Here is a 13669-nt window from a genome sequence, read left to right on the forward strand (position 1 = left end):
AAAACATGCTATGTTCATGGATTAAAAAGCAATACTTTTAAGAAAGCTAAACTTCCTCATTGATCTACAAATTCAACATAGTATCTATCAGAATATTCATGATACATTTGTATAAATTGATAAGCTAATCCTAAAAATCACATGAAATTACAAAGAACCCCAAATAGCCAAAAAATATTTTGGAGAAAAACAAAAACAACAAAGTTGTAATACCTATCTTCAATTTTAAAACTTGCTATAAACCTTCAGAAATGAAGAGGGTGTGCTACCAGTTAGTTGACATACAGTTCAGGTCAATAGGGTTGAGAGTCTAGAAATTTTATAACCTTACCCTAATGGTTATTTATTTACTTTGGTATGGAGAGTTGAACCCAGGAATGTCCAACCTTTGAACCACATCCTCAGCCCTTTCTAAAATTTTATTTTGAGATAGGGTCTAGGTCACTAAGTTGTCCAGACTGACCTTAAACTCATTATCTTTCTGCCTCATCCTTTCAAGTTACTGGAATTTCAGGCATTCACCATTATGTCCAAGCTATTTATTTTTGAGATAGGGTCTCATTACGTTGTCCAGGCTGGTCTCAAACTCCTGGGTCAAGCAAATTCCTGAATCAGCCTCCCAAGTACCAGGGACTACCAGCAATGCCACCGTGCCTGGCTGGTTGGTTTATTTTTGACAATGATGCCCAGAAAATTCAATGAAGGAAGAAATACTCTTTAACAAATGGGTTAGAACACTGGATTTTTATGCAGAAGTATGAATTTAGACCCCAATCTCTTATTCACACTCAAAAATTAACTCAAAACAGATTGGAACTAAATGTGAGAGCTTGGGGGGAGTAAATATAAGAGACAAAACTATAAAAATATTACAAGAGACCATCAGAATGAATCTCAGTGACCTTGAACTAATTAGAGCCTTCTTATATACAACACAAAAAGCACAAGTTGCAAAAGAAAAACTGAAAAGTTGGACTGCATCAGAATGTAAAATCTTATGTGCTAAATGTAGACAATACCATCAAGGTAGTGAAAAAGACAACTCACCTTTTGCAGAAGATATCTCAGGATGATGTATTTTAAAAGTATTCATTTGACATATGAATACTTTTAAGAACTCTTAAAATTCAAGAATAAAGTCAAGGGCTGAGGTTGTAACTCAGTGGTAGAGTGCTTGCCTAGCGCATGTGAGGCACTGGGTTCAGTTCTCAGCACCACTTAAAAATAAATAAATAAAATAAAGATATATAAAAAAGAATAAAGACATGTAATCCAGTTTTAAAATGGTCAAATGATCTGAACAGATATTTCTTGAAGAAGATACACAGATGACCAGAAAGCACATGAAAAGAGGTACAGCTTTATAGACATTGAGGAAATCTAATCAAAATCACTAATCTAAACCACCGTCAGCTATCCCTTAGAATGGCCATAATATAGAAGATATAAAATAATAAGTATTGCCAAGCATGTGGAAAAATTGGAACAGTTGAGAATGTAAAAATGACATAGCTACAGTTTGGCAACTCATCAGAATGTTAAATAAAGTTTTTAAGTGACCTAGAATTTGTACTTCTAATGTTATACCAAAGGGAAGTGAAAATCTGTATCTACACAAAATATTATACAAAGGACATCAGTAGAATTGGTGAAGTAAGGATCTCTAAAAATCTGCTTCTCCGTAAAAACAATGATTACATGAGCAAATATTGTCAAAGTGAATGTTCTCAGAACTCTGCAAGTTTTCCATAGACTTCTAAAAAATTTAAAGAACTTTTAATTACCTTAAATGGTAGGGGAAAGGAGGAATATCAATAGAAACTGTTCTGAGGAAGCCCAGATATTGAAGTTGCATTATAAAGACCTTTTTTTTTTTAATTTGTTCTTTTTAGGTATACATGATACTAAGAGCGTATTTTTGACATATTATACATACATGGAGTACAATTTCCCATTCTGTGGTTGTACATGATGTGGAGTTACACTGGTCATGTATTCATATAAGAACATAGGAAAATTATGTCCAATTTATTCTAATATCTTTCTTATTCCCATTCCCCCTCCCAACCCTTCATTCCCCTAATCCAGTGAACTTCTGCTCTTCCCCTGCCCCATTTATTGTGTGTTAGCATCTGCATATCCGAACATTTAGCCTTTGGTTTTTGGGAACTTGACTTATTTTACTTAGCATGATATTTCCAGCTCCATCCGTTTACCAGCAAATGCCATAATTTCATTCTTCTTTAAGGCTGAGTAGTATTCCGTCATATATATATATATATGACATATATCGTATATATCGTTTTTTTATTCATTCATCTGTAGAAGAGCACCTAGGTTGGTTCCATAGTTCAGCTATAACTTCAGATCAGTATCCCTGATGAACATAGATGCAAAAATTCTCAATAAAATTCTGGCAAATTGCATGCAAAAATATATTAAAAAGATAGTGCACCATGATCAGTGGGGTTCATCCCAGTATGAAAGATTGGTACAACACACAGAAATTAATAAATGTAATTCATCTCATTAACAGACTTAAACCAACAATATGATCACCTCAGTAGATGCAGAGAAAGAATTTGACAAAATACAGCACCCTTTTATGTTCAAAACACTAGAAAAACTAGATATAGTAGGAACATATCTCAACATTGTAAAAGCTATCTATCTTAAACCCAAGGCTAGAATCATTCTAAATGGAGAAAAATTGAAAGCATTCCCTTAAAGAACTGGAACAAGACAAGGATGCCCTCCTTTATTTATTTAACATCATCCTTGAAACTCTAGCCAAAGCAATTAGATGAAAGAAGTTGAAGGGATACAAATAGGAAAAAAAAAAAAAAGAACTCAAACTATCATATTTGCCAATGACATGATTCTGTATTTAGAGGATCCAAAAAATCCACCAAAAACATTCTAGAACTAATAATGAATTCAGCAAAACAGCAGGATAGAAAATCAACCCCATAAATCAAATGTGTTCCTGTACATCAGTGAAGAATCCACTGAAAGAGAAATTAGGAAAACTGTCCCATTCACAATAACCTTAAAGAATATTTGGGAATCAATCTAACAAAAGAATTGAAAGACCTTTACAATGGAAACTATAGAACAGTAAAGAAAGAAATTCTAAAGAAGACCTTAGAAGATGGAAAGATCCCCCATGTTCTTGAATAGGCAGAATTAACATTGTAAAAAATGGCTATATTGCCAAAAGTGTTATACAAATTTAATGCAGTTTCTAATAAAATTCCATTGACATTCTTCATAGAATTATAAAAAAGCAATTATGAATTGACTTGGAAAAATAGGAGGCCCATTATCATCCAAGCAATCCTTAGCAAGAAAAATGAAGCAGGAAGCATCACAATTCCAGACCTTAAACTATACTACAGGGCTGGAGTTGTGTCTCAGTGGCAGAGCACTTGCCTAGCACATGTGAGGCACTGGGTTCGATCCTCTACACCACATAAAAATAAATAAAGTAAAGGCATTGTGTCTATTTACAACTAAAAATTATTTTTAAAAAACACAAAACTATATCACTGAGCCATAGTAAAAGAACGACATAGTATTGGCACCAAAACAGACACGTAGACCAGGTACAAAATAGAAGACACATAAATAGAGTTACCTCATATTAGACAAAGTCACCAAAAACATACATTGGAGAAAAGATAGCCTCTTCAACAAATAGTGCCAGGAAAACTGGAAATTCATATGTAGCAAAATTAAACCCCTCTCTCTCACCTTGCACAAAAATCAAAGTGGATCAAAGTTAGGCACTAGTACAGAGATCCTGCACCTAAGAGAAGAAAAAGTAAGCTCAAATCTCCACTGTGTTGGCTTAGAAACTGACTTCCTTAACAAGACTCCAAAAGTGCAAGAAATAAAAATCTAGAATCAATAAATGGGATGGATTTAAGCTAAAAAGCTTCTTCTCAGCAAAAGAAAGAATCAATAATGTGAAGAGAGAGCCTGCAGAGTGGGAGAAGATCATTACTACATGCACATCAGATAGAGCATTAATCTCCAGGATATGTAAAGAACTCAAAAAAACTTAACACCAAAAAAAAAAAAAACCCCAATCAATAAATGGGCTAAGGAACTGAACAGACTCTTCTCAAAAGAAGATATGCAAGGGATTAACAAATATATAAAAAAATGTTCAACATCTCTAGCAATTAGAAAAGTGCAAATCAAAATGATACTTAAGATTTCATCTCATTCCAGTCAGAATGAAAATCATCAAGAATACAAGCAACAATAAATGTTGGTGAGGTTGTGGGGGGAAAAGTACACTCATATACTCATTGCTGGTGGGACTGAAAATTGGTACAACAGCTATGGAAAGCAGTATGGAGATTCCTCAGAAAATTTGTAATGGAACTATCATTTGATCCAGTCATCCCACTCCTGGGTTTATCCCCAAAGGATTTAAAATCAGCATACTACAATGACACAGTCACATCAGTGTTATAGAGCTCAATTCACAAATAGCTATGCTATGGAACCAACCTAGGTGCCCTTCAACAGATGAATGGTGTTAGGGTCTGTAAACAAGTCAAGATGGCGCCTGGCATTTTGCCAGAGGGAGTGGTTTGTGAAGTAACACCAGCGAGCCATTAAGTGTGGAGATTCCTTATTGGTTGACTGCTGTATCTAGTTTATGTTAATTAAGATAAGCTGTGTGTAATGTATATATACCCCTCCTGTCTTACAATAAACGGCTCCCACTCCTGCTGTATCAATGTACACAAGTTGTTCATCACCCCCCCTCCCCCCGGTTATTTTGCTGCAGCCAGACTGTGGCAGAATGGATAAAGAAACTATGGTATATATACACAATAGAATATTACTCAGCTTTAAAGAAGAATGAAATTATGGCATTTGCTGGTAAATAGATGGAACTGGAGACTATTATGCTAAGCTAAATAAGCCAATCTCAAAGAATCAAAGGCCCAATGTTTTCTCTGATTTGCAGGTGCTAGTTCACAGTAAAGAAGGGAAGAATAGAGATATTTTGGACTAAACAGAGGGGAGTGAAGATAGGGGAAGGGGCATGGGCATAGGAATGATAATAGAATGAATTGGACTTAATTACCCTATGTGCATATATGATTACATTACCTGTGTAACTCTACATTGTATACAACCAGATGAATGAGAAGTTATACTCCATTTATGTATGATGTGTCAAAATGTATTCTGCTGCTATGTATAACTAATTAGAACAAATAAAAAATATTTTAAAAATGGGAAAATATATTCAAAACAGTAATACTCGTGGTAGCCAAATGGTAGAGACACCCAAATGTTCACTAATGGATTAATAGATTTTAAAAAATCATGGTTTATACATAAGTGGATACAGTGGAATATTTTCCAGCCCTAAAAAGAGAAGTGAAAAATACATGCTGCAACATGGAGAAAACTCAAAAACCTCACTAAGTGAAAGAAATGAAGCAAAAGATTATAAATTTTATGATTCCATTCATATGAAATATTTAGAAAAGATAATTCTATAAAGACATAAAGCATATTGGTGGTTGTCAGGAGCTATGAGTAGGGAGGATTGGGAGCTAATTGTTTAATAGGTACAGAGATTTCATTTGGTTGATGAAAATGTTTTGAAACTATGTAGAAGTGTTAGTGATGTGACATTGTGAATGTATTAAATGCCACTGAATTTTAAGTGGTTAATTTTGTTATGTGAATTTCACCTCAACATAAGAAAAGGGGAGGGAAACATGGGACCATAATTTGCCAACTAGTTTGTCTGAGCTTTTGTTTGAAATCACTTCTTTTCCTGTCACCTCTTACTTTAGCTTAGGTGTCACTTGCTTTGAAAAGCCTTCCCTGATTCACCCTTTTAGATGAGGTAACACACACATCTCATTCTCTCCTGTGTCATAGCACACTGTGTTGCTTACTTGCTTACTTACTTGCCAGAAACCCTCACCATCTGTACTTGAAGGAACGGCCTTAGCCCCAAGTACAGTGCAAAACACAGATGACATTTGTTGTTTGAATCCTTACCTACCATAGTCCTCAACATGCCTTTACCCAAATTTGCCAGTCAGCTCTCAGCTGCCCAGTGAGGTGGGGACAACTGATAGAAACCTAAGGATTAGAAGCAGGTCATTGGTCCAAAAGCCATACATATAGCCTCTTGGGTTCTCTCTGTCCTGCCTCTTCTCTTGGCTTCAGTTTAGCATTGGAACTTACTATATTGCTGAAAATCTTCCCATAGTCTCCTGCGGAGCATGAGTTTTGTCCTGTCCTTTTAAATCTCATTTAAAAATTCCTTGTTCATTCTTTTGGTAGCACACACACTATTTAGCTGCTGATTGCTTCTACTCCAAGTAACCACTAATCTGCTTTCTGATTCTATAGTTTGCCCTATTCTGGATATTTCATGTGCAAAAGTCAGGCAGCATGTGGTCTTTTTTGACTGAGTTCTTTCCTTTGCATAATAACTTTAATATATTATATGTTAAATGTATATTAAATATATATATATATATATATGTGTGTGTGTGTGTGTGTGTGTGTGTGTGTGTTGGGATTCTTTTTGGAACTAGGGATTAAATGCAGAGGTGCTTTACCACTGAGCCACATACCCAGCCCTTTTTGAGATAGGGTCTTGCTAAGTTGCTGAGACTGGCTTCGAACTTGTGATCCTCCTGCCTCAGTCTTCCAATTTGCTGGGATTACAGGCATGACCACTATGCCCAGCAGAAAAGATTTTTAAAAAGAGAAAAGTTGAGGACTTGTTTTCCCATTTTAAGGAAATATGAATAGGTGGGGTATAGACTAAGCATCTGAATTTTTCCTACAGACTACTACCTGGTGGCCTCGTTGGCAGAAACAAAGGTTTGAATGTTGAATTATAGGAGCTTAAACTTTGATGCTTTTGTGTACCATTACCATTTACTCTAAATTTGAGCATTTGTCATTAAATATAAATGTACTGAAATTCTTTGCTATAAAAATATAAGATCTAAATTTTATAAAAGATTATTAGCTTTACTGATTTTTATTAAACATAATCTTTGTTATTTATACATTTCAAATAAACATTTTTAAAATTAGTCCATAATCTCATTACCCCAATTTAACAACTATTAACATTTTGGAGCCTTTGCTTTTAAGACATACTTTCTGTGAAAAGATACACACAAACACACACACACACACACACACACACACACACAAAATACCAAAAATGCACATTATATTTAATTAGGATCATCTGCCTTGCTCTCTTTTAGTCTTCCCCCCCACCAATATTGTTTATAGCCATTTTTCCACATCAAATTCAGTTATACCATGTGTTTATTTTTATTGGTTCTTTTTAGTTATACATAATAGGATTAACTTCAACATAATTATAAAAGCACAGGATATAATATTCTAATTCAGTAATTCCTCTTTCACCTTTCCCCTTTGTCCTTCCCTCGGTTCTACTGATCCTTCTGCTACTTACCTATAGTTTTTTTTTTTAATTAATGTGTTGTTGATGTACACAATGGTGAGATCCATTATGGTATATTCATATATGTACATAGGAAATTTAGGTCAGATTCATTCCACTGTCTATCCCATCCCTCCTCTCTTCCTTTATTCCCCTTTGTCTACTCCACTGATCTTTCTTCTCCTCCTCCTCCTCCTCCCCCTCCTCCTCCTCCCCCTCCTCCTCCTCCCCCTCCCCCTCCCCTCCCCTCCCCCTCCTCCCCCTCCTCCTCCTCTTCCCCCTCCTCCCCCTCCCCCTCCTCCCCCTCCTCCCCCCTCCCCCCTCCTCCTCCCCCTCCTCCCCCTCCTCCCCCTCCTCCTCCTCCTCCCTTCCCCCTACCTTTATTTTGGATTAGCTTCCACTTATCAGAGAAAACATTCAACTTTGACTTTTGGGGACTGATTTTGCTTGGCATATCATGCATTTTAAATAGCTAGTAGATTTATAATTTATTATAGGAAATAAGTCAATGTATGAGACTTTCATTTTAGGAACATTTATTTTCAGAATTGCTTGTTTATCTGTTTTCTCTTCCTTTCATCACAAAATATCTTTACTTAGCAAAACCGTGTGGTTGGAGCAATGCAGCTCTATTCTGTGGAGAGGAAGGTTTCACAACCCATAGAAGGCCACGCTGCTGCCTTTGCAGAGTTCAAGATAGAAGGGAATACCAAGCCTGTCACTCTCTTCTGCTTTGCTGTACGCAGTTCCACAGGAGGCAAGGTAAGATCCACTCTACTTTGTCTTCCTCCTAGAAAAGTGTCAGAAATCAGGGTCATGAGTCTGTATGAGTACAATTGAAAGTGGGACATGGCCTGCAGGTCCCTGTATAAATGAGGACTCATAGCAGGGTTTAGAGCCACTCATGCAACATTTATTTCAGTAATGTGGCAGCAACATTGGCATAAAATTAGTAACCTCAAGTTAGCTTAGCCCCTTTCCCTTAGAATTCCTCTTAGATTATACTGAGATGGGCCTTAAAGGGATGTGAGGCACAGTTTCTGCTCTCATGCATCAGTCTCGTGGAAGAGATAGCTGTGAAACCACTGCAGTGCCATCTTTGCCATAGGTATGCCTTTCACACACCTAAAGTGTGATTCCATCCTGGTGGTTGTGGTAGGGATGGGGATGAGGTCCCAAGGAAGCTGTAGAGAGGCAAGATTGTACCCAGGAGCCAGCTGACTCTTTTTATTTAGTTGCAATACCTTTATTTATTTGTTTGTTTGTTTATTTATTTATTTATTTTTATGTGGTTCTGAGGATCGAACCCAGGACCTTGCACATGCTAGGCGAATGCTCTACCGCTGAGCCACAACCCCAGCCCACCAGTTGACTTTTATATAGCAAAGGGTATATCCAGACTCTGTTTGGAAAGGCTGTCATGGGAAGTGGTGTGGAGGTGTCCTATACCTCATGACATTAGAGACACCTGGGATTCTGCTGGGGTTTCATGAGACAGTGGGGCACTGCTTCTAAATAAAGTTCTTATTCCTGGAAGACTCTTGTCAAAAAATACTTCCTGAAATCATTGTTTTGGATTGTTCATTAGCTCTGAAAGGATTCTCCAAAGATGAGTTATAAATCATTATATGGCTTCCTAAACTTGTTCATCTGAAACACACTTCTTTAGATATTTTGGTTATTGTGGCATAGCATACTTCATGCTTCCTCAATTGAGAACTAGTAGAAAAGTAGGAATCAGGTAAAATGTCAGCCTCATTGCTAAAAGAGCTAATTAAATACACCAGCTTTAGCTATATAGTACAAGAGCTTGCTACCATATCACCTCAGAATTAGGCTTACCATCTTTTCACAGATGGAACTGGGGAGGGACAGGCCTCCATTTTAGTAGCAGAATCTGCCCCACTGAGCTCCCTAGAGATGAGAGCTTTCCAGAATGAGTTCACTTAGAAGCCTGGTGTGCTCAGCAATCTCCTGCACTCAGATTTCAGATGGGCACTCTCCTGGGGGAGCAAGCAAGGTGGGAGAGGGGCTAGGAGTAACCTACTGGGGCAGGCCCTTCCACAGTGACCTGAGACACACTCAGCTCCCGCATCCCCCATCACACACAGTAAATCTCCCAAGAATTGTAGAAAATTGTGGCTGTTTCTCTCCCCTGCTACAGGGAGGGTGTAGTATCCTTCTCAACCTGGGTTCCTTGCCCTGAATTCTTTCTACGTTCAACTGTCTTTACAAGGGTAACTCAGTAGTCTCCACATGTGGATTGGAGTTTGCCTGGATATCAGTTCTTTACTGCTAACCTTCCCAGAGGCAAACTTGTTCAAAATCACACCCTTCTCCCACTGCTTCCCCAAAACTTTGACTTTTGTTCTCATACCTCCACTTCTGTTGGTAATGTCATTGTCCTTCTTAACTCCCAAACAAGAAACCATAGCTCTCTAATTTTGTTACCACCTGACCTTTAGCAAAGTCTTATATCTGTATAAGCTTTTAGTGACTATGCTCTTATCACCTTACATTTGGCTCAGGAAATGACCATTTATTAGGTCCTCAGACCTGTTCCACCCTTTTCACTAATAGGTCTTGCCACAGAGTTTTTCTAAACTACCTTTTATCTTAAATTTCCTGTGTGCAAGAAGTTTATCTGACCTATATTAGCCTTTGCATGCCCACATATCATCCAGCCCATCTTTCAGTGTATCCCCTCTCCACTCAAGCCTCTTTGGGATTTCCCACCTTTCCTTCTTTCCTTTCCTTCTGCTGGCCAAATTGAGACTATCCCCCTCTGTGAAACCCACCCTGTAACCCTTGTTGTGTCATGTCTCCAATCCACTCTACTCGTGATTTTTTTTTTTCTGGATTGTTTTAGCTTTGGCACTTTTTCTTTTTTTAATATTTATTTTTTAGTTGTAAAACAATACCTTTGTTTTATTTATTTATTTATTTATTTATTTATTCTTTATGTGCTGCTGAGGATCGAACCTAGGGCCTCGCACGCGCTAGGTGAGGGCTCTACCACTGAGCCACAACCCCAGCCCAGCTCCTCTTCTTCAAACGAAATTTATGGTGAAGGCACCTATGTAAGTCAGAATTTAGAACCTTTCTAATACAAGTAGGAAGGAACTTCCTCATCCACAGACATTCCTCTAAATTCTACAATAATTCTTACATCTCCCTGAATAACCTTGAAAAAACTCAGGCCTGTACCACAGTGGGTTGGATTGTCTCATGAGTTTGACATTCAGAGATGAGATATCATTGACTAACTGGTTCACATTAGCCTGGGCTATATCTGAATGATTGGAAAGAACTGAAATAGGAAGCAGATACTAGTTGGAATGTTTGCTTCATGTCAGCCCCAAAGCCCAGGGAAGAAAGAAGTGATTCAACAAACCAGGAACTAAATATTCTCAGGTTTTCTGGCAGTAGTTCTTTCTGTTGGTGTGAATCAGGTTGGTAATTAATCACAAGTACCTCAATAAAGAAATTGTCTTCTGTTGTTCCTAAGTTTTAGCTTTAGTCATACAGAGCTTGTATCTCTGCTCACCACTGTGCCTTGTTTAGTATCCGTCTGCCACCAAGAGCATTTACTTGTATTTACTAACATCTTTCTTCTAGTTGCACATAATTGAAGTTGGACAGCCTGCAGCAGGAAACCAGCCTTTTGTAAAGAAAGCTGTGGATGTGTTTTTCCCTCCAGAGGCACAGACTGATTTTCCAGTGGCTATGCAGGTATGGATTGCTGCTCTTTAAATATCTCACATTCTAAATTGTCCATTTTGGCACTTTCTAAAGTTATAGGAAACTGTCATCTGCAGTTTGTTTCATTATCCTTCTCACCCCAGATTTCTGATTCATTTAAATCCATTTAGAAACCTGCAATTTTGTGCATGATTTTAGGAACAGTTCTGCTCATAGAAGTCCTTCATCAGAGCAGGTCAGGACAGCATGAGACTTTTCTAGCTTTTGTACCAAACTTTTAGGCCTTTCTCCTTTTATTGTAAAAAATTAGGTAGTTACTGTGGTACAAGACTGTATAAAGAAGAAAACAGGGGGATCCAACATGGCGGCGGGCGGAGAAGCAGCGCTTTCAAAACACCCCCAGTGATGGGGTCATAAAGATGCATAGATAACGCTTGGATTCTACCAACGGAGAATCTCCTAGCAAAATTCCACTGAAGAGAGACCGGCCGGGAGATACTAGGATTTTTTGAAGCGTCAGTATGACCCAGACGAGCAAAACCCTGCCACGAGACGCGAAGGTCCAGATCCACCAGCCGCAGTCCGAGCGCGCCGCGGGTGCGGCTGCCGGTCTGTCTGCCCGGCCGCAGCCAAAGTGACTGGGTCCCGCTAGCCTCCGAGTCGCAGCTTGGCAGGAAGAAGTCTTTAGCCAAGCCTTCATGAAGTAGCGAGCCAGGAGCTGATGCCAACCGGGACGGACCAGTCCCACCCCTCCCTTCGGATGCCCTGGCAAGGAGCCTGGGGCCCGCCATAGCAGAGAGGTGATGTCATTGAAGTTCGGCCGACGGAATTCCTTCCCAGCAGAATCCACTTTAGCAGATGTGTGACTCCCTCCCCATTCTGATACAAGCAGCCAGGAAACTTCATTGACCTCTCAGGGTCGTGTCTGTAGGGAAGCAGAGGGGATCCCCGACCCCCAGCTCCCCATATCACCAGCAGTGACTCCAAAGGTCTTAGCTGCCAGTTTACCACAGCACTGGGGCTTAAAAGGGACACGCGGTGGGGCTGCAAGTGTAACTAGATCTCTGGGGAATCACTTCTGGGGAACAGGACCTGGCTGGCTGGCTGACAGAAGGAAGTGGGGTAAGGGCCGGAGAAGTGAAACGGCTCTGGACTGACAAGTCTGTGAGACTCCCAGGAGACGCCTTACAGGGATTGCTATGTGCAGGTAGAGAGCAGAAGCTCCACTCTGAGGGCACAGCTCCGCCTACTGGAAGAGAAGAAAGTGGATCTCTAAGACTTCAATTTTTTTTTTCATTGTTGTTGCTGTTGTTGTTATTTTTTTTTCTTCTTCTTCTCTCTCTGTTCCTTTCTCCCCCTTCCCTTCTCTCTTTCTTTCCCATTTCAAGTTTTATTGTTCTTTTCATTCTCCTCTAATCTATCTATCTCTCTATCCTTCTTTCTTTTTAAGAGCACCTTTATTCCCCTACCCCCCAACTTTCATCCCAAGCGTTACATCTTCCATCTCGTGTAATTGTTTAAATGCAAATAGGTGAATGTCTCGAGGCTGTCTATAAGACTCCTAAATACCTAGCTACTACCAACACCCTGATCCAATTGCCGGGTAGTATCCAACTTCAGTGGAGCAATCTTCTAAAGTAGCCAAGACATACTAACCATCGTACCATCATAGCACCTAACCTAAACATATAGTCCTAAGAACAAACAACAAATCACTATATGCATACAGAACCTAGAAGCCTTTTATGAATTGAATGAATCAGCTTTAAAGTACAACAAAGCCCAACATTTCTAGGCATAATCTCCCACCACAAAGGAGAGACAACAGAGATATACAAAGCCAAAACAAATGTATAGGAGAAAGCGGTTACAAAGTAGTCAAACAGAGATGGAAAGCAACGTGAACAACATGAAAAAACAAGGGAAAAAAGGATTACAAACAATGCAGGACAACTTAAATATACAGGAGGACCTAGAAGAATCAGAAACATGGACAGGGAAAGAAATCAAGGCATACCTAACTCAGATGGAATGGAATATTAGAGAAGACATGAGACAGCAAGTCCAAGCATTGAAAGTATATTTTGAAAAGAAACTAAACACACAAATTCAATCTGCAAAGAACGAGCTTTACCAGGAGATAGAGATTTAAAAAAAAAAACCAAACAGTAATCCTAGAAATGCAAGAAACCATAAACCAGATTAAAAGCGCTAACGAGAATATTACAAATAGACTAGATCAAGTAGAAGTCAGAACATCAGATAATGAAGAGAAAGTTTATCAACTTGAAAAGAATATAGTCAACACAGAAAAGATGCTTAAATCTCACGGGCAATCTATCCAAGAGATATGGGATCTCATCAAAAAACCAAATTTGAGAGTCATTGGGATAGAAGAAGGCATAGAGGTTCAGACCAAAGGAATGGATAACTTATTAAATGAAATAATCCTAGAAAACTTCCCAGAGATGAAAGATGGAATGGATT

At 38.7% G+C, this 13669-nt stretch overlaps 1 protein-coding gene across 4 annotated transcripts in view; it reads left to right on the forward strand.

Moving 5' to 3' along the window:
- The window catches only part of Cltcl1 (clathrin heavy chain like 1), a 118816-nt gene that overhangs the window by 39101 nt on the left and 66046 nt on the right, over positions 1–13669 (forward strand). For all 4 annotated transcript variants that reach the window (XM_076859710.1, XM_076859866.1, XM_076859788.1 and 1 more), the window contains exons 4-5: positions 8081–8242; positions 11099–11212. In XM_076859710.1, coding sequence (XP_076715825.1) covers positions 8081–8242; positions 11099–11212 — 276 coding nt within the window. The remainder of the gene's footprint in view (positions 1–8080; positions 8243–11098; positions 11213–13669) is intronic.

The sequence above is a fragment of the Callospermophilus lateralis genome, chromosome 1 (assembly GCF_048772815.1).
Source record: "Callospermophilus lateralis isolate mCalLat2 chromosome 1, mCalLat2.hap1, whole genome shotgun sequence".
Lineage (NCBI taxonomy): Eukaryota > Metazoa > Chordata > Mammalia > Rodentia > Sciuridae > Callospermophilus > Callospermophilus lateralis.